The sequence below is a fragment of the Diaphorina citri genome, unplaced genomic scaffold (assembly GCF_000475195.1).
Source record: "Diaphorina citri unplaced genomic scaffold, Diaci psyllid genome assembly version 1.1 scaffold2809, whole genome shotgun sequence".
NCBI classification, from domain to species: Eukaryota; Metazoa; Arthropoda; class Insecta; order Hemiptera; family Psyllidae; genus Diaphorina; species Diaphorina citri.
This window is the reverse complement of record NW_007380226.1, coordinates 8,841-28,187: the sequence shown is the minus strand read 5'-3', so window position 1 is coordinate 28,187 and position 19,347 is coordinate 8,841. Positions and strand designations below refer to the sequence as shown.

Here is a 19,347-nt window from a genome sequence, read left to right as displayed (position 1 = left end):
GTTTTTTTTTTTTTTGAAACAGGTTGGATAGGGGGAACTGTAACTGCCAAGGTCTTATAGTCCCGAAATCGAAGAGAGAAGGAAGATCGGATAGGAGAAAGCCAGCCGTTCTGAGGACGAACCCTATCCGTTTGGAATAAAATAGCGCTTACAAGACAGACGCGCTACATAACTAGGCTGGCTGCTAAAGAGCAGTTATACCGTGACGTTATACCCCCTTTTTTAACTTCGATGCAAGGAGTTCTCGCATTCTGATTGGTTCTTTCATTTTGGGTCGATGACTCCTTGCTGCCATATTCAAATGGATAAGGTATAGAGGCGACCCAGTCACGTGATTCTAGTGTGAGAGGTGTGTATTATTTTCATAAGTTTGGATTTTTAAATGATATCACGCTACTCGGCGCTATACTAAAATCATTTGGTTCACATTTTATTTACTTAAATAGCGAGCATGGTAGTTCGCCCCATCAAGTAAATATCAGAGCAAGTTACCAATTGATTGACCTATTTTTTAAAGTCCTAGAAACTGAACACATACCCCCACATTAAATTGATCATTTTTTTTTTGAGGTAGGTATTCCATACCTCGGCTGGGATTGAACCCACGCCCTCCTGTTTACCAGTCGAGCGCCTTGACCACTACACCACCGAGATAAATAAACAAAATTGGGAGTTTCGGGACCCTGGAATTGTAGCCCAGGGACCTAGGACATCTTGTGTTTGGTTACCATTCGGACGGGTGACGGGCAAGGTGAAGTGCTAGCAGATGACAGGGACTTCTCATTATCATCTCCTGGAATTGTAGCCCAAGGACCTAGGACATCTTGTGTTTGGTTACCATTCGGACGGGTGACGGGCAAGGTGAAGTGCTAGCAGATGATAGGGACTTCTCATTATCATCCGGTAATTCCACAGAGCTCATCCGCATGTTACGAGCCGACAGGAGACGTCTATTGTGAACCGGACTGGAGGGAGCTGTGAAACACCAGGACACCAGGGTTAAGCCACTTCAGAAGTGGAGGGTGATAAAATGGTGATTTGTTTTAGTTCCCCTCAAAACAATGGGGTGGATGGTGGGCGATTTGTTTTTGGTCCCTCAAAATAATTTGTATTATGAAATTCGATATTATGTACAGAGTAAAAGATTTGATGTTTCAAAAATCATAAAATGTTGGAGATTGAGCCTATGAAAATGAAATCAGAACTGATTTGACCGACTTAGAAACTTATTTTCACCATTTTTTCTTTCTTTCAAAGTTAATTTGGACGTTCACCTAAAACCTTAAAACCCGCCTGACCTGAACTATGATAGTGATTTTTTTTTTTTTTTAATAAGCAGAAGAATGTTTCGATTTTATATCATTAGGGTGCATGAGAAAAATGAATGGGTAAGAAATGTGCAAGTCATCTTGGATCAGCAGATTGAATAATATTCTCGGCGTGAACGACCTGCTTCCTGTGTTTAAACGGTTTATTCCATAGCTTTGTGGCTCGCGGGGACAGGAGACGTCTATTGTGAACCGGACTGGAGGGAGCTGTGAAACACCAGGACACCAGGGTTAAGCCACTTCAGAAGTGGAGGGTGACAATGGTGATTTGTTTTAGTTCCCTCAAAACAATGGGGTGGATGGTGGGCGATTTGTTTTTGATCCCTCAAAAGAATTTGTATTATGAAATTCGATATTATGTACAGAGTAAAAGATTTGATGTTTCAAAAATCATAAAATGTTGGATATTGAGCCCATGAAAATGAAATCAGAACTGATTTGACCGAGTTAGAAACTTATTTTCACCATTTTTTCTTTCTTTCAAAGTTAATTTGGACGTTCAACCTTAAAACCCGCCTGACCTGATGAGAAACTTATTTTCACCATTTTTTCTTTCTTTCAAAGTTATTGGGACGTTCACCTAATTAAAGAAAAACCTCAAAAAACGCATGACCTGAACTATGATAGTGATTATTATGATCATACTCATGATCCCTTCAGGCTTAAGGTGTTAGTGTTTTAAAGGTCAAACCAAAATTTCAAATGTCCTCATCAAACCAATCACTGTGACCTGATGATTATGATCATACTTATGATCCCTTCAGGCTTTAGGTGTTAGTGTTTTAAAAGTCAAACCAAAATTTCACAAATGTCCTCATCAAACCAATCACTCGACAAGCAGGTTTTTATAAAGCCACACTAGGTAAAAAAGAGTAGGGTAGCAATTTTTTTGGTCCTCTATTGTTGCCTCGTTTTAATAAAACATCTGGGATTTATATAAAGCCACACTAGGTAAAAAAAAGTAGAGTAGCAATTTTTTTGGTCCTCTATTGTTGCCTCGTTTTAATAAAACATCTGGGATTTTAATCAAAAGATAAATAGTGATTTATGTATTACAGAGTGATGGGGAAACTATTTTTGCAGATATTAAAGATATTTAAAAACAACATAAGATAAACTTTAAAAACCAGGAGTAGAGTGCTGCATACTAATTTTACTCTAATAATTTAGTAGGGGGAGATATGTTGCTATTGTAATTCTATTTTAATATTATTGCGAATACTAAAGAAATTAATACCCGTTTAAAAGGTCAACTATTTGTCGGTGTGTAAAATTCAGGCAACATATAATTAGGCTACAGTTGCTTCTATGAAACTGTCTGTATTGCCTGAAATTTATCTCTACAAAATCTAAGTTGTCTAATTCTAAGCGTTTCTAAAAATTCTAAAAAAAATGTTCAAATGGGTTAAGTGTTTCACCTAAGAGTTCAAATGGATTAAACGTTTCATCTAAGAGTTAAAACGGGCTAAGTATTTTGCACAAGAGTTAAAGTTGGGTTTCAACAAGACAATTACTGTATTAATGTTTTATGCTTTGCACATTGCATACTTAAATAGTTTTCAGGCTTTCATACAATTTGATAGCATATTTCTTTAGTTCTTTTTCAAGCTAGGTACGAGTAGGTACCTACTAGGTAACTACCTGGTAAGGTACACTTATTTTACCATGTTCACTTAAATTAGTTACCTAACCTAATAATTAGAAGATTAGGATATTTTGAGCCAATTTTTCGGTCGTTGTTTAGCTTCCAAGAACCCTTTTTTAGGCCAATAAACTTTTGGATAAAAATGGTTAAGACGAAAGGCCGTGAGGAATTTGGTTATAGGTTCCAACTGGAATTAAAACCAAGGTTAGTTCAGTGGTTAGGGAGAACACAAAATGGAGTTAGAATCACACATTGTACCTACTTTATAGGTTCCAACTGGAATTAAAACCAAGGTTAGTTCAGCGGTTAGGGGGAACACAAAATGGAGTTAGAATCACACATTGTACCTACATTTTCCGTCAAATTATTAGAGATTAGTCAATCAAAGTGGATAAGTAGTATGTAATCAAATCAAGCAGGATTCTACAAGATTTTCTCGGGGAAAAAATAAACAAACATTTGTTTCTCCAAAACTTCAAATTGAAAAATCTAGCCTGCTACAGATCTACCAAGAAGGCAATGTTACGAGCCGACAGGAGACGTCTATTGTGAACCGGACTGGAGGGAGCTGTGAAACACCAGGACACCAGGGTTAAGCCACTTCAGAAGTGGAGGGTGACAATGGTGATTTGTTTTAGTTCCCTCAAAACAATGGGGTGGATGGTGGGCGATTTGTTTTTGATCCCTCAAAAGAATTTGTATTATGAAATTCGATATTATGTACAGAGTAAAAGATTTGATGTTTCAAAAATCATAAAATGTTGGATATTGAGCCCATGAAAATGAAATCAGAACTGATTTGACCGAGTTAGAAACTTATTTTCACCATTTTTTCTTTCTTTCAAAGTTAATTTGGACGTTCAACCTTAAAACCCGCCTGACCTGATGATTATGATCATACTTATGATCCCTTCAGGCTTTAGGTGTTAGTGTTTTAAAAGTCAAACCAAAATTTCACAAATGTCCTCATCAAACCAATCACTCGACAAGCAGGTTTTTATAAAGCCACACTAGGTAAAAAAAAGTAGAGTAGCAATTTTTTTGGTCCTCTATTGTTGCCTCGTTTTAATAAAACATCTGGGATTTAAATCAAAAGAGAAATAGTGATTTATGTATTACAGAGTGATGGGGAATCTATTTTTGCAGATATTAAAGATATTTAAAAACAACATAAGATAAGGGGCAAAATTATGTAATTAAAAGTTAGAAAAACGTATTCTAATTCCCATAAATTCTCTAATTTTCCCAGAAAGAAACGAAAGTTTAGGGTAGGTTGGGGCAAAATTACTATGGTCTCGGAATTAAAATACTACTCATTATGAATTGTTCTATGTATAACAGTGGTTATGAACATTTTTTGAGTCGTACTTTATCCGTTACTCCCAAATTGATGGAAATGTTTCCCAAAATGTTTAGGTAGGTACTCAATGAATGTGATCGATGTAAGTAGGTAAAATAACATTATTTTAATAACCCTTATTTTACGGATATCTAATTTTGAAGGTATAGGACTACTAGGACTTAAATGTTAACATATGAATTGTTCTATGTATAACAGTGGTTATGAACATTTTTTGAGTCGTACTTTATCCGTTACTCCCAAATTTTAAGATGGTTTTTTTAACCAATGAAAAAGAAGAATTATGGAACCTATTGATAGGAGGAACTTATGTTCAGAACCTGTTGGTTACCTCACATGAATTCGGTTCATTTTCCTCTTCTTGTAAAATACATCTTTTCTTGTAAACTCTTTTCCCTATTAATAAAACCACCCACCTTACATTCCATTAAAAACAATTACCGACATTGAGAAGCTTAAACTATGTAGACTGATTGTCTACATTGTCTAGGTTGTTTCTTTCTTTTTATTTCCACTTGCTAGAGTTTTAGGTTTTAGGGTGGTTTTGTTAGACCGAAAGGTATACTTTCTGAAGTCACAAAAACCTCACTTTGTGACATCACACCTATAACCATTATAGTTTGTAATTTAAAACTTGACACTGACAATGTTGTAAAACATTTCTTCTCAACAGCCCTCATTAGATGAACGAAAACGGATTTTAGAACATCCTGAACGAATTTTCCGCTCAGACTTTCCAGTTTGCCTTTTTCTTCGGGGGGTCCCGCAGTAATTTTACATAAAACTTGACACTGACAATGTTGTAAAACATTTCTTCTCAACAGCCCTCATTAGATGAACGAAAACGGATTTTAGAACATCCTGAACGAATTTTCCGCTCAGACTTTCCAGTTTGCCTTTTTCTTCGGGGGGTCCCGCAGTAATTTTACTAAAACTTGACACTGACAATGTTGTAAAACATTTCTTCTCAACAGCCCTCATTAGATGAACGAAAACGGATTTTAGAACATCCTGAACCAATTTTCCCGCTCAGAATTTCCAGTTTGCCTTTTTCTTTGGAGGGTCCCGCAGTCATTTTACAAAAAAAGTCTGATTTCCCAGGTCTGTCTGTTTGAATCGTTCAGTCTAGTTTAGTGTTTGCCAATGTCAAGTAGCCAAACAGCTAACCACAACATTTGCGCAACTCAAACACTACAAACTGCTCAAGAGCTTCGTTTGGATGATATAGGGCGCGGTTCGCCACTCGGACTTGCAATCCGCGGGTCGCGGTTTGGTACACTTCCATTGCTGTTGCTCGGAACGCCGAGCACCAAAGGCTGACCAAATGGTCTGGTCATGGCGGCGTATTGGTTTGCGTTTTCTGGAAAATGGTACGGACAGAATCAGACCCGAGTTAGAAAAGAAAAGAGAGATATGGAAAAAATAAAAATAGAAAGCATAGAATAAGAATAAACAATGAATAAATGGAGACAAATAATAAGGCTGAAAATGAAGAAATATGTAGATTGTAGCCTGAACCCTGATAATTTTGTTTCTCTGGATGACTTTTTCAAAATTTAACGATATTAAAAACAAGACTTTTTTAACTCAAACAGAGCAAGTTGGGGTTAGGCCCCTTTTTACATAAAAGCCTTCTATTGTTCTCATTTTAACATCTTGTTGGAAATTAATTTCTCACGTCATAATATTTCATTCGAAAATCTGAAAGCTTAATTTTGAACGGGCTCTAATTTCGCTTGTTCCCGGTTTGGATACGCATCCCTGATTTTAATTCCAGTTGAATGTTGCTCTTTTCAATTATTTTTTAACGAGAAAAAAAGTTCCGAGTGAAAATTCCAGTTAAGTATGATTAAAAATTAATAAATAAAAAAGGATGTTCTAGCGGAAAAAAATCTAAAATTTAGAGGGAAGTTACCGCCCTTTTTTTTTTTTTTTTTTTTTTTGCTAACTATCATAGAGGTACCTACTTTTATAAGGATTGTTGAACTTCGATGGACTTTTTACAAGAAGAAATAAAACCAAAAGAAGGTTCAAAACTTAAACAATATAACTTTAGCCTGAGAAGAAAATTGAAGGTGACAAGAAAGAAGGAGTAGTAGGAAACAAATTATTGTTTAGATCTTGTTCATTCCGAGTAGGGACAGAAGGAAATGGTAAATTGATAAACTTATGATAAGAAGAAGCAAGGAATAAGGTATCAAAATAATAATTTTAGCTGCTAGCCCCAAATTGGGCGCAAATCTATTTAAAAGAAATATGGGTCATTAAAGGGGTAAAAAGGATAAAATCTCAAAAGTGGGACTTTTAACGCTCGTAAACGACTTGAGACAAGGACAAAGAAATGGAAAGGAAAACACCGACATCTAACTCGAAAAAAGGACACAGGAAACCTACATAATTTTATCTCAGACCAAAATATCTATCACAGTTTATTATCAAAAAATATAATAAATTACAATAAGTAAATAAATAACTTTATAAGAACTTTTCCGCTTGAGAAAAATCCCCATATCGTGCACTTCGGATGCATTCTTTCGCTCTCCTCATTTTAATAAGTTTGAAAGTCCGTTTAAAATAATTAGAAATAACGAAAATAAATTAATAATCCATGATTTATTCCACGTTGGTGGAGAAAACTTCCAAATACGCTTACATAAAAGGGTCAGACGGGGTATGAAGCAAATTAGGTATTAGGTACATTGCGAAGGTATTTGGGGTACTAGAGTATTAGGTACCTACATTGGAACATTGGGAAGGTATTTGGGGTACTTAGGTACTAGGTACATTATTGGGTACTGAGGAAATGTTATAAATTTTTTAACCAATGAAAAAGAAGAATTATGGAACTTACTAATAGGAGGAACTTATGTTCAGAACCTGTTGGTTACCTCACATGAATTCGGTTCATTTTCATCTTCTTGTAAAATACATTTTTTTAACCAATGAAAAAGAAGAATTATGGAACCTATTGATAGGAGGAACTTATGTTCAGAACCTGTTGGTTACCTCACATGAATTTGGTTCATTTTCCTCTTCTTGTAAAATACATCTTTTCTTGTAAACTTTTTTCCCTATTAATAAAACCACCCACCTTACATTCCATTAAAAACAATTACCGACATTGAGCAGCTTAAACTATGTAGACTGATTGTCTACATTGTCTAGGTTTAAAAAAAAAAAAAAAAAAAAAAAAAAAAAAACAGATAAGTGTAGGCGGGTTATAATAACTGTGTAATGATTCTGAAAATGCAAGGTCCCTTGTTTGTATAATTTAGTTTTATTTATTTATTTATTGTACATAACGTGACATCATCAATGAGTACTAGAATCCAGGTCCTTATACAAGTTTATAAAACGATTTGAGACAAACAAACTCTAATATTTCTAAAAAAAAAAAAAAAAGATAAGTGTAGGCGGGTTATAATAACTGTGTAATGATTCAAGGTCCCTTGTTTGTATAATTTAGTTTTGTTTATTTATTTATTTACCGTACATAACGTGACATCATCAATGAGTACTAGAATTCAGGTCCTTATACAAGTTTATAAAACGATTTGAAACAAACTTAACTCTAATAAATGGGGAGGGGGAGAGCTAAATATTGTAATGGCACCTAAATGTGCATGTAATGCGAGTGTGAGTTGCGAGGTAAAGTTTACTTGTGGTAATAAAATTATTAACAAGAAATAATTAATTAAAGTAAATTAAATAATTGAAAAGAGTAAAAAAGAGATCTAGCAGGTAACTTTGTTTTCGACTGTACACAAATGAAAATTTTAAACAAAAAGAAGGAAAACACTACACGAAGAATCAAATTGTGTAGAAGAAAAACAAGGAAAAGAAAAATGGAAAATCAGAAAATAAAAATAAACAAGTAGTAAATCATGACAAATAGACAAAAAAAATGGAGGAGAAAAAATGTAGTTTAGAACGATAATACCACAGTGTGACGTCATATTATAGTATCCAGACCTGAACTGATCGCTATGGGCTGATTGGCCACTGACAGTGTGGAAGGACCTTTATTGGCGGCCGTTGAACCTTGCTGATTTCTCCGCACGGCCAAAGGAGGAGCCATGGAGCCGGCAGAGGTCCGGGATGAGGATATTTCATTGGCCGTTTTCAGCACCTGGTAAATACTGTCCACTTCGGACGGCGGGGTTTCGGCCTTCTTGCCACCAAACGGCGACAGCACTGGTGGAATGACAACCAGGGATACTTTAGATTATAAGTACAAGTGTAGTTTTTTATTTAGGAGGTCGGGATTGGACCAATATTATAAAAGTTTGCACATTAGGTATAATAACTTTTTGTAATGAAATGAGGATCCCTCAAATATTATTATTATTATTAATGCCTCAAAGCATTAACAACTTTGATTTTCAGTTGAAAGTGTTTTCATTGTGTTGAAAAAGCATTATGGTCCAATATGTTTAATCATGGGTGAACTCGATTTTTGTAGATAGAGTTAAAGATTATTTTATTATTATTATTATTTTTTTTTTTTGGTCAGGTAGGTACATAGGTACTGATTTTCTCTAATCACTATACGGGCTTAAAAATTCCCGGAGGGACGGACCCTGCTTGTTTGGTCAAGTTTCTGTTCAAATTGAGCCAAGTTTGGGTCTGATGTTTTATAATTTAGATCCTAGAATTCCTCAGAATGTGAGAGGTGAGTTGTTATGGTTGCCCCTGGATAATATTACCTACTAATAAATTATGAAATCTAATAATAAAAAAAAATTCCGTTTTTTAGCCCGTCCTTCCTTTATTATTAATCAAGAGGATAAAGTTAAACATAATATTGATAGAAGTGGCATTATGATAAAATACGTGACAAATAAAAATAAATTAAAAGTGATGAACATAAGTGAACGAATGTTAAAATTAATTTTGTTAACGTAAAATAGCTAGAAATATAACGTAAATGGTTAATTACGAAACATGGAAATTTTCTTAATTTGAGAGTTCTTTCATGTGCTTTTGGAATCGTGATAAAAAGTCTCTAAAAGAAATAATATGAATAAACATAGGCACTTCTAAAATTGTCTAGAATAAAAGATGGACATAAATTATTCAAACACTTACCTAATTATGTATATGTGATGGAAGCAAAAGTTATGAATAACATTTAGGTAGGTATATATATATATATATAAAAAAAAATCAAATAATTTATTACAGCTACATGTTACGATCATCTGCCAAATTTAGAATTATCTAAAACAGTGTTGGTATTTTATGGAGTTGTATCTAGTTTTACACAATACATAACGCTTTGTATTACTAGCTCGAACGTATTACACATGCTCTTTCATAAGTAGGTAGTTTTTCATTTAGAACTGAAAAATTAATCAAATCATGTAGATACCTCACACGGGTCAATTTATACATTGGTCAGAGTACATGCTTTCTAAAAAAAATCAACATACCAATTTGGGATCATCGGTGTTTGCCAAGGAATACATGCAAAGTTGCAAAGGACGTGCAATATTATTATATGCATATTATGTACAGATTTGTAATAACTAAAGATTTTTTTTCTCCATTACAGAACTTGCATATAGACTGATTTTAAAACTATTCATAAGAGATGATTCAGTCAAAACTGTCATTGTCACTTTTATAATAGAAAATCCTACTATAAAAACTTTTGGCTTTTTAAATTATTATTTTTCGTCCAAATTTCCTTCTAAATACAAGCAATCAGTTTTTATTGTGAAATTCTACACTACAGTCAAGTTCAAAACACGAGTAAAGAGATAGGAGCTTAACATTACTATCTTGTCTGGAAAAGGATTAATAATATTTATTAATGGGGCACTCTACTCAACACAAGGGCATGTAGGTACTTATTTTTAACAATAAATGCTCCAAAGAATGCTTAACATCAATAATAATGCTTTTGAAAGCAGCTCCCCATGAAATCTCAAGTTAAGCAACGTTGACCTTGTTGTGTATCTGGACGAGTGACTGAACTTCCGCTTATTGTAATTCTTCAATCCGGATGCGCTCAGCCTCACGAGAGCATAAACCTGTCTTAATGTTCAACCAAATGGTAAGGAAGGTTCAACTTTTAGGGTGTTCTATTTATTAATGTCATATGAGGAGATTAAATTTAACTTTTTGTTGCCTATTCGATTCCATCATGCCACCATTTTGTAAAAGAAAATGTATAATTTGACCTCAAAAGCGTCAAATACGATAAGAAATAAAAGAAGAAGTACCTACACAGTATAACTTAAGTGTCATAAATTAATTATGTAAAGTAATAAATTATTTATTCTATTCAAAATTTATACGAGTATGCAGTTTCAAGTAAAGAGGTCAGGAATACATTGCATACCTAATCAAATAAATGTTGGGCATTCATACAAAATGTGATCCTTTTGTTATTTCTATCATTCCAATTCATGAAAACTCTCGTGTAGGTAAAAAAGAAGTAAAAATGGGTTAGTAAATTAGATTAAATAATTATTAGTAGATAATGCAATGTTTTAAAAAATACTTAGGTAGTTTATTCTAGGAAAAATCCACACATTAACACAAAAGAAGTTCACACACTAGGTATTTAAATTTAAAGCATAAAAGGCACAAATCCCAAAAAAAAAAACATGGCCAACTTAAAAATGAAAAATATTTAATCGATCAATTTTAGACTGTACAGAAATTCAATGTTTTATAAGAACACAAATATGCAATGAGAAAACTCTAGAGGGGCAATACCTACTTTTTCTACCATATACCCACCCACTTTGCATGGACTTACTACATTGCTGACTTATATCAGAAGACCCTCCTGGATAGAGCGTTAAGAGATACAATGGGTTATCCATTATTGTTTTGTTGAACCAAACACAAGGAATAACCATTTAACTTTTAGTGGGACAGAAAAAAAGTCGCAGAAGTTAAGCCGCAAAACTACAATACATCTTCCCATTGTTAAAGCGTAAAGCCAACTTTAGGTTTAACCCTTTGCAATACCAATGTCAACTTACTGTCTTTAATATAAAAAAATAAAATGAAATCTAAATACCTACGTTAAGAGATACAATGGGTTATCCATTATTGTTTTGTTGAACCAAACACAAGGAATAACCATTTAACTTTTAGTGGGACAGAAAAAAAAGTCGCAGAAGTTAAGCCGCAAAACTACATCTTCCCATTGTTAAAGCCAACTTTAGGTTTAACCCCTTGCAATACCAATGTCAACTTACTGTCTTTAATATAAAAAAATAAAATGAAATCTAAATAGGTACCTATCTATGAAAATCTAAAAAGAAATAAATAGGTAAAATGAGAGAGAGAGAAAAAGATAAATACGAGAGAGAGACCTAACGCCACAAAAAATTTGCTACAAGCTTCATAATATTACAAACTGAGAAGAGAAAAAATTCGAGGACCTTTGTCGGAGGAAAAGACAACATGAGGTTCTAGTTGGAATATCGGAACCACAAAACGTTTAAAACGATTTTCAAGACATTCAGAGTAAAAAGATTTAAATACAATAGTCCGTCCCTTATATTCAACAGAGTATAAAATAACTGTTGAACACGTAATTTTTTAACCATACTCGTCGTCAAAGGAAAATGAAATACCGTACGTATAAAAAGAGAAAGATGAGAGAAAAATAGAAATACGAAAAAAATGTACAGCCTTTCAACAGAGTATAAAATAACTGTTGAACACGTAATTTTTTAACCATACTCGTCGTCAAAGGAAAATGAAATACCGTACCTACGTATAAAAAGAGAAAGATGAGAGAAAAATAGAAATACGAAAAAAATATGGAGAATTCAGTTTAGAAAGATGTCAGCTAAAGAGAAATCAAATTAGGTATTCATAGAGATTTTTAGCAAGACCATCTCATATGCTTTCGATGCCAATTTCTTCTGACAGAACCCTCACTCATAAGGTGGAAAAATTATTAAATTGAATACCTACCTATTGATGTACAAATATAAATATTGTTCTTAATCAATGAGGACTTTTAAATTAGGTATCTATGCTTATGAAGCACATGACAGGTTTCTTGATAAAAATCTCTAAAAATCTAAAATTTAACAGAGTTCAAATACAAGATAAGATAGGCATTGAAAAAGATAAAAGGAAATCAACTATGTATGAATCTACCGTTTTTTTGATTTTCAGAAAAATCCCATTGTTACTTGTCAGTACCACGTGGGCTGACTGTCCATCATCGGGACTCCTAACTTTTTTCCGAGTATTAGGTTAGCTATAATAACTGGAAACTCGGTGTAATCCTTTTCTCAATTTCGGACATAAAATTTACTATTCATAAAATTTACTCTAGTAAATGTTACTACATAGGGTAAGCGCACCTTGATGATTCCTGTTAAAAATAGGGTAATAAAATGAGAGAGAGAGAAAAAGATAAATACGAGAGAGAGACCTAACGCCACAAAAAATTTGCTACAAGCTTCATAATATTACAAACTAAGAAGAGAAAAAATTCGAGGACCTTTGTCGGAGGAAAAGACAGCATGAGGTTTTAGTTGGAATCTCGGAACCACAAAACGTTTAAAACGATTTTCAAGACATTCAGAGTAAAAGGATTTAAAAAATCCCGATTTTTTTTTTGTTTTTGTGAAATGTATCGAAGCAGAGTTCTTTAACCTCTGATTTCCTCGGACAAAAACCATCTAATTAAGAGCAAAGAGAAAAAAAATCAAGAAGATAAGAAAAATATGAGAATGTCTTTCATTTTCCTTTCAACTTTCGACAGCAGAGCTTTCTAATGACGTCATTTTGCGAACATTGTAAATAAATTATCTTCAAGTCATTTTAAATATTTCAATTCATGTCAAACCATCACATCGTCAAGATGGAAGCTTGCAGCGCTGCGGCCTTTTAATTAAAATTTTAATCAGACACGTCTTCTACTAGTTCTTCTTCTGCATCTTCTCTCTTTTCCTTCTTCTACTTCGTCTTCTTCTACTTCTTATTGGCCTTCTTCTTCTTATAGCTCTTCTTCTTCGTGAAAAGTGAGAGAGGATAGGCATTTTGAACATTGTAAATAAATTATCTTCAAGTCATTTTAAATATTTCAATTCATGTCAAACCATCACATCGTCAAGATGGAAGCTTGCAGCGGTACGGCCTTTTAATTAAAATTTTAATCAGACACGTCTTCTACTAGTTCTTCTTCTGCATCTTCTGTCTTTTCCTTCTTCTACTTCTACTTCTTATTGGCCTTCTTCTTCTTATAGCTCTTCTCCTTCGTGAAAAGTGAGAGAGGATAGGCATTTTTTCCCACACTGAACTCTCATAGCTCTAAGATAAATATTTTGAATAATTTATTGAATGTGAGAATATTGCTTGTAGGTATATTCTTGGAATTGATGGGAGGTATCCATGTTGGACAGTTGGAGACCATCCTTGCCTGTTTTCCTGGAAATTAGATAAGTATAGGAACTGGTTTTAGACAAGCGGTTGACATGCAAACGTCAAGAGGGAAACACTGATTATGACCTAGAGATTCTAATTGTACCTACAAATTTCGCCCTACCTGATATCACAATTATCACAGCATGGATAAGGTACTAGGTAATAAGGGGAGAAAAAAAAACCCATTCCCCCCTTTGTTCATTTTCTTTATTTTCCTTATTATCATTAATGTTAAGGATGAAGGATATGAGCTCTAAATTTTGAACGAGTTCTAAATTTTAACTCGACGCATTTTAGTTTTTCTGTGTAGGTATGTTCATTCCGCGAAAGCCTTCGGACGGATTGTCCGATTTTGATGAAATCAAGCAAAAATGTCGAAGATATGGACTGAATTTGTTCGTTAGACTTTGAACCTGTGGCGCTCACAACAACACTCAACACAAAAATATATAATCTTTTGATTTTAAATCATTACATGAAAGTAAAATCAAAAAACCAAATCAAGAATAATAATAAACTGAATATTAAACAAATTTGGTAGGTACCAGAGGTAACTGACAAAGGTGGAAAATGCACAAAGGTAACTGACTTCTAAACAAGCGACATAACTTCGTCATTCCGTGCTTTCTAAGTTTATTCTATTGTGTATGAAACTTTTACATAATTTCAAGTACATTTTGAAGCGATCTTGTTCTCTAGCTCTCTAAAAAATGAGATTTCAAAACCTACAGGGTAAAAAAAAGTACAGCCTTAAAATTCCCGGAGGGACGGGCCCTGTTTGTTCATTATAGATTGGATATGATTTTTCACATTTTACTCTCAGAATAAACTTACCTATACCTAATCATTTTTCCAATGGATGATAATTTTTTTTTCTTTTGAATTTTCGCTCACTGATTTCCATTTAAATGAAAAATACGATGTTGGGAAACGAAATTTACATTTTAAGTGCTCGTAATTTGAAGTGTTTGCAACTTTCAACAGAGTATAAAATAACTGTTGAACACGTAATTTTTTAACCATACTCGTCGTCAAAGGAAAATGAAATACCGTACGTATAAAAAAAGAAAGATGAGAGAAAAATAGAAATACGAAAAAAATATGAAGAATTCAGTTTAGAAAGATGTCATCAGCTAAAGAGAAATCAAATTAGGTATTCATAGAGATTTTTAGCAAGACCATTTCATATGCTTTCGATGCCAATTCTTCTGACAGAACCCTCACTCATAAGGTGGAAAAATTATTAAATTGAATACCTACCTGTTGATGTACAAATATAAATATTGTTCTTAATCAATGAGGACTTTTAAATTAGGTATCTATGCTTATGATGCACATGACAGGTTTCTTGATAAAAATCTCTAAAAATCTAAAATTTAACAGAGTTCAAATACAAGATAAGCTAGGCATTGAAAAAGATAAAAGGAAATCAACTAGGTATGTATGAATCTACCGTTTTTTTGATTTTCAGAAAAACCCCATTATCACTTGTCAGTACCACGTGGGCTGACTGTCCATCATTGGGACTCCTAACTTTTTTCTGAGTATTAGGTTAGCTATAATAACTGGAAACTCGGTGTAATCCTTTTCTCAATTTCGGACCTATTCATAAAATTTACTCTAGTAAATGTTACTACATAGGGTAAGCGCACCTTGATGATTCCTGTTATAAATAGGGGCCTACCTTCTTCATCCGGAGCGGCCGGGGTGACCCTCGTCTCAATTTCGGACGTACTCTTCTGTCGCCTCAAGAGTCGGGATTTGGGTTGACACTTGGCTGGTACTTTCTCCTGACAGTCGACGTGCACGTTTGTCTTGCACAAGCGACACTTCAGTCCCTGCCGCGTGTGACCTGAAATGAGGACGGTCCAAAAATTTCACTGCAAGCCCATCTACATACGGAGCTACTGAAAAGAAACTGATTAGTAACCAGTTAGTTAGTGTGTATGTGTAGATCCGCTAACTTTCACGGTTTTTAGTGATCATAACGGAGGTTTATCTTCCATTCTGTGTTAGGGGAAACACGGAATTAGAGGTAAAAAGAATCAGAGGTAATTTAGAGAATAGAATAATGTTAGAGACATGAGCTACTGGTAGATCGGTTAGAGGTGTTGTAGACAGGGGATTAGAGGCAGGTTGGATGGGGTTAGAGGCATTTTAGAGATACAGGCCCAATAAATAATCAAGAATGATTAGTTAGTGTCATAATATGATCTGAAATAAGTCTAGAGCAGCCACAATCACCCCTGATTCTAACGCAATCCTATCCTGTTCCTAGACCGAGTTATGTTACCATCCAATCTTATTAGGTTACGTAGAGAGATCCATGCCTCAGTGCATGCTCAGGCGTATTGATACCCTGTTTTGCATGTTCAGAGCTGAATCATCTCACAAAACGTTAGTGGAAACACGGAATTAGAGGTAAAAAGAATCAGAGGTAATTTAGAGAATAGAATAATGTTAGAGACATGAGCTACTGGTAGATGGGTTAGAGGTGTTGTAAACAGGGGATTAGAGGCAGGTTGGATAGGGTTAGAGGCATTTTAGAGATACAGGCCCAATAAATAATCAAGGATGATTAGTTAGTGTCATAATATGATCTGGAATAAGTCTAGAGCAGCCACAATCACCCCTGATTCTAACGCAATCCTATCCTGTTCCTAGACCGAGTTATGTTACCATTCAATCCTATTAGGTTACGTAGAGAGATCCATGCCTCAGTGCATGCTCAGGCGTATTGATACCCTGTTGTGCATGTTCAGAGCTGAATCATCTCACAAAATCCTGTAGACCAGGTCATTAGTAAAAAGCGCAGGTGAGTGGCGAACTCTCAGGGTCGGAAAAAAAGCTGCTGGTACCTCCAGGCCCTCCGGGCGATGTGACTACTAGGCGCGGACTGTTCTGTCTCGAGTAAGTCTTGAGCTCGTGCGAGGAAAGTTTGCCTGCGGCGCGCATAGTGGGGCCTGGACTCACAGAGCCGGGTACCTACCTGTTGATGTACAAATATAAATATTGTTCTTAATCAATGAGGACTTTTAAATTAGGTATCTATGCTTATGATGCACATGACAGGTTTCTTGATAAAAATCTCTAAAAATCTAAAATTTAACAGAGTTCAAATACAAGATAAGCTAGGCATTGAAAAAGATAAAAGGAAATCAACTATGTATAAATCTACCGTTTTTTTGATTTTCAGAAAAATCCCATTATCACTTGTCAGTACCACGTGGGCTGACTGTCCATCATTGGGACTCCTAACTTTTTTCCGAGTGTTAGGTTAGCTATAATAACTGGAAACTCGGTGTAATCCTTTTCTTAATTTCGGACCTATTCATAAAATTTACTCTAGTAAATGTTACTACATAGGGTAAGCGCACCTTGATTCCTGTTATAAATAGGGTAAGCCTACCTTCTTCATCCGGAACGGCCGGGGTGACCCTCGTCTCAATTTCAGACGTACTCTTCTGTCGCCTCAAGAGTCGGGATTTGGGTTGACACTTGGCTGGTACTTTCTCCTGACAGTCGACATGCACGTTTGTCTTGCACAAGCGACACTTCAGTCCCTGCCGCGTGTGACCTGAAATGAGGACGGTCCAAAAATGTCACTGCAAGCCCATATACATACGGAGCTACTGAAAAGAAACTGATTAGTAACCAGTTAGTTAGACTTTCTCCTGACAGTCGACATGCACGTTTGTCTTGCACAAGCGACACTTCAGTCCCTGCCGCGTGTGACCTGAAATGAGGACGGTCCGAAAATGTCACTGCAAGCCCATCTACATACGGAGCTACTGAAAAGAAACTGATTAGTAACCAGTCAGTTAGTGTGTATGTGTAGATCCGCTAACTTTCACGGTTTTTAGTGATCATAACGGGGGTTTATCTTCCATTCTGCGACACCGCCTCAAAACATAAACATTAACCTATCCTGAGTGGGGCCAGGAAAAACGAGCAACACGCTATTGCCCAGATGGTCACCCATTCGGATATCATCGTTGTTAAACTTTACGTTGTTTAACTTCAGTGAATCAGCATTGGGAACAATGTGCTATTGTCATTGTCACTAACTGAGAAACACCATTTTTCTGATTTCCATTCTGTGACACCGCCTCAAAACATAAACATTAACCTATCCTGAGTGGGGCCAGGAAAAACGAGCAACACGCTATTACCCAGATGGTCACCCATTCGGATATCATCGTTGTTAAACTTTACGTTGTTTAACTTCAGTGAATCAGCATTGGGAACAATATGCTATTGTCATTGTCACTAACTGAGAAACACCATTTTTCTGATCAACAAAAAGAAGACGTAACTTGACTAACTTACCTCTCAAAACTTGAGAGCAAATATCACAAGGAGTGATTTTCTTGTAGGTATATTCTTGGAACAAAGAAGACGTAACTTGACTAACTTACCTCTCAAAACTTGAGAGCAAATATCACAAGGAGTGATTTTCTTGTAGGTATATTCTTGGAATTGATGGGAGGTATCCATGTTGGACAGTTGGAGACCATCCTTGCCTGTTTTCCTGGAAATTAGATAAATATAGGAACTGGTTTTAGACAAGCGGTTGACATGCGAACGTCAAGAGGGAAACACTGATTATGACCTACAGATTCTAGTTGTACCTACAAATTTCGCCCTACCTGATATCACAATTATCACAGCATGGATAAGGTACTAGGTAATAAGGGGAGACAAAAAATCTATTTCCCCCTTTGTTCATTTTCTTCATTTTCCTTATTATCATTAATGTTAAGGATGAATTTTCCTGGAAATTAGATAAATATAGGAACTGGTTTTAGACAAGCGGTTGACATGCGAACGTCAAGAGGGAAACACTGATTATGACCTAGAGTTTCTAGTTGTACCTACAAATTTCGCCCTACCTGATATCACAATTGTCACAGCATGGATAAGGTACTAGTTAATAAGGGGAGAAAAAAACCCATTCCCCCCTTTGTTCATTTTCTTTATTTTCTTTATTATCATTAATGTTAAGGATGAAGAAGTGGTTAAAGTCGTTAGACTCTGATGTAAAAAATCAATTGCCAAAGATGTGTTCACACAGTAAGCACATAAGGTGTTTTAAATCAAAACAAAATCTTTGGTGCTTTTTAAATTTTTTACTTTTTACTTACTTTTTCTCTAAAAAGGTGGAGATTTTATTTACTTATGTGGTGAAGTGAGACACAAAATAGTGGACAGACATCGAGCCAAAGTTCAGAAAGTGGTGAAGCTTTATTAAGTTTCGGGTGTTCCTACTTGCCTCCTAATAGTGTGGTGGTTAAAGCTTCAAAAATTCCTGCTCTCCTGAATTATTTTTCCTAAACCACTTTCACAGTTTCTCTAATACGCCCATTCCTCACTCTATTCCTTCCGTTATCCAAAAGTAAATTAATGTGCCAAATGTGCTTTGTGGAAAGTCCTTTAGGCACAACGGGATGTGAGGCACACAACTGCTTAACTCCTTGTGACATAATACATGATCTGTAGGTATGTGTGTTTCAATCATTTTAGATCTGCTAATAAATCGGCTGAAATGGAGGGGGCAATACGCCTGAGCATGCACTGAGGCATGGATCTCTCTACGTAACCTAATA

The 19,347-nt window shown here is 35.1% G+C and overlaps 1 protein-coding gene across 1 annotated transcript; it reads right to left on the bottom strand.

Annotated features, from left to right (window-relative positions):
• Positions 1-814: 814 nt before the first annotated feature.
• LOC113471687 (SH3 and cysteine-rich domain-containing protein 2-like) lies at positions 815-18,443 on the bottom strand. Its single transcript, XM_026831027.1, has 5 exons — positions 18,160-18,443; positions 15,426-15,593; positions 11,103-11,132; positions 8,306-8,527; positions 815-975 (listed from the first exon to the last, which is right to left on the bottom strand). Exons 1-5 carry the CDS (start codon positions 18,236-18,238, stop codon positions 815-817), a joined length of 660 nt encoding a protein of 219 aa, XP_026686828.1. The 5' UTR covers positions 18,239-18,443.
• Between the last annotated feature and the right edge of the window lie 904 nt (positions 18,444-19,347).

What these genes read in the sequence shown, in the direction of transcription:
- LOC113471687 (XM_026831027.1), bottom strand. Translation starts at nt 18,238, where the DNA reads ATGGATACCTCCCATCAATTCCAAGAATATACCTACAAGAAAATCACT. An exon ending in TTGCTCTCAAGTTTTGAGAG is followed by an intron (nt 15,594 to 18,159) that starts GTAAGTTAGTCA and finishes TCCTCATTTCAG; the next exon opens with GTCACACGCGGCAGGGACTG. An exon ending in GGCCGCTCCGGATGAAGAAG is followed by an intron (nt 11,133 to 15,425) that starts GTAGGCCCCTAT and finishes CGCTCTATCCAG; the next exon opens with GAGGGTCTTCTGATATAAGT.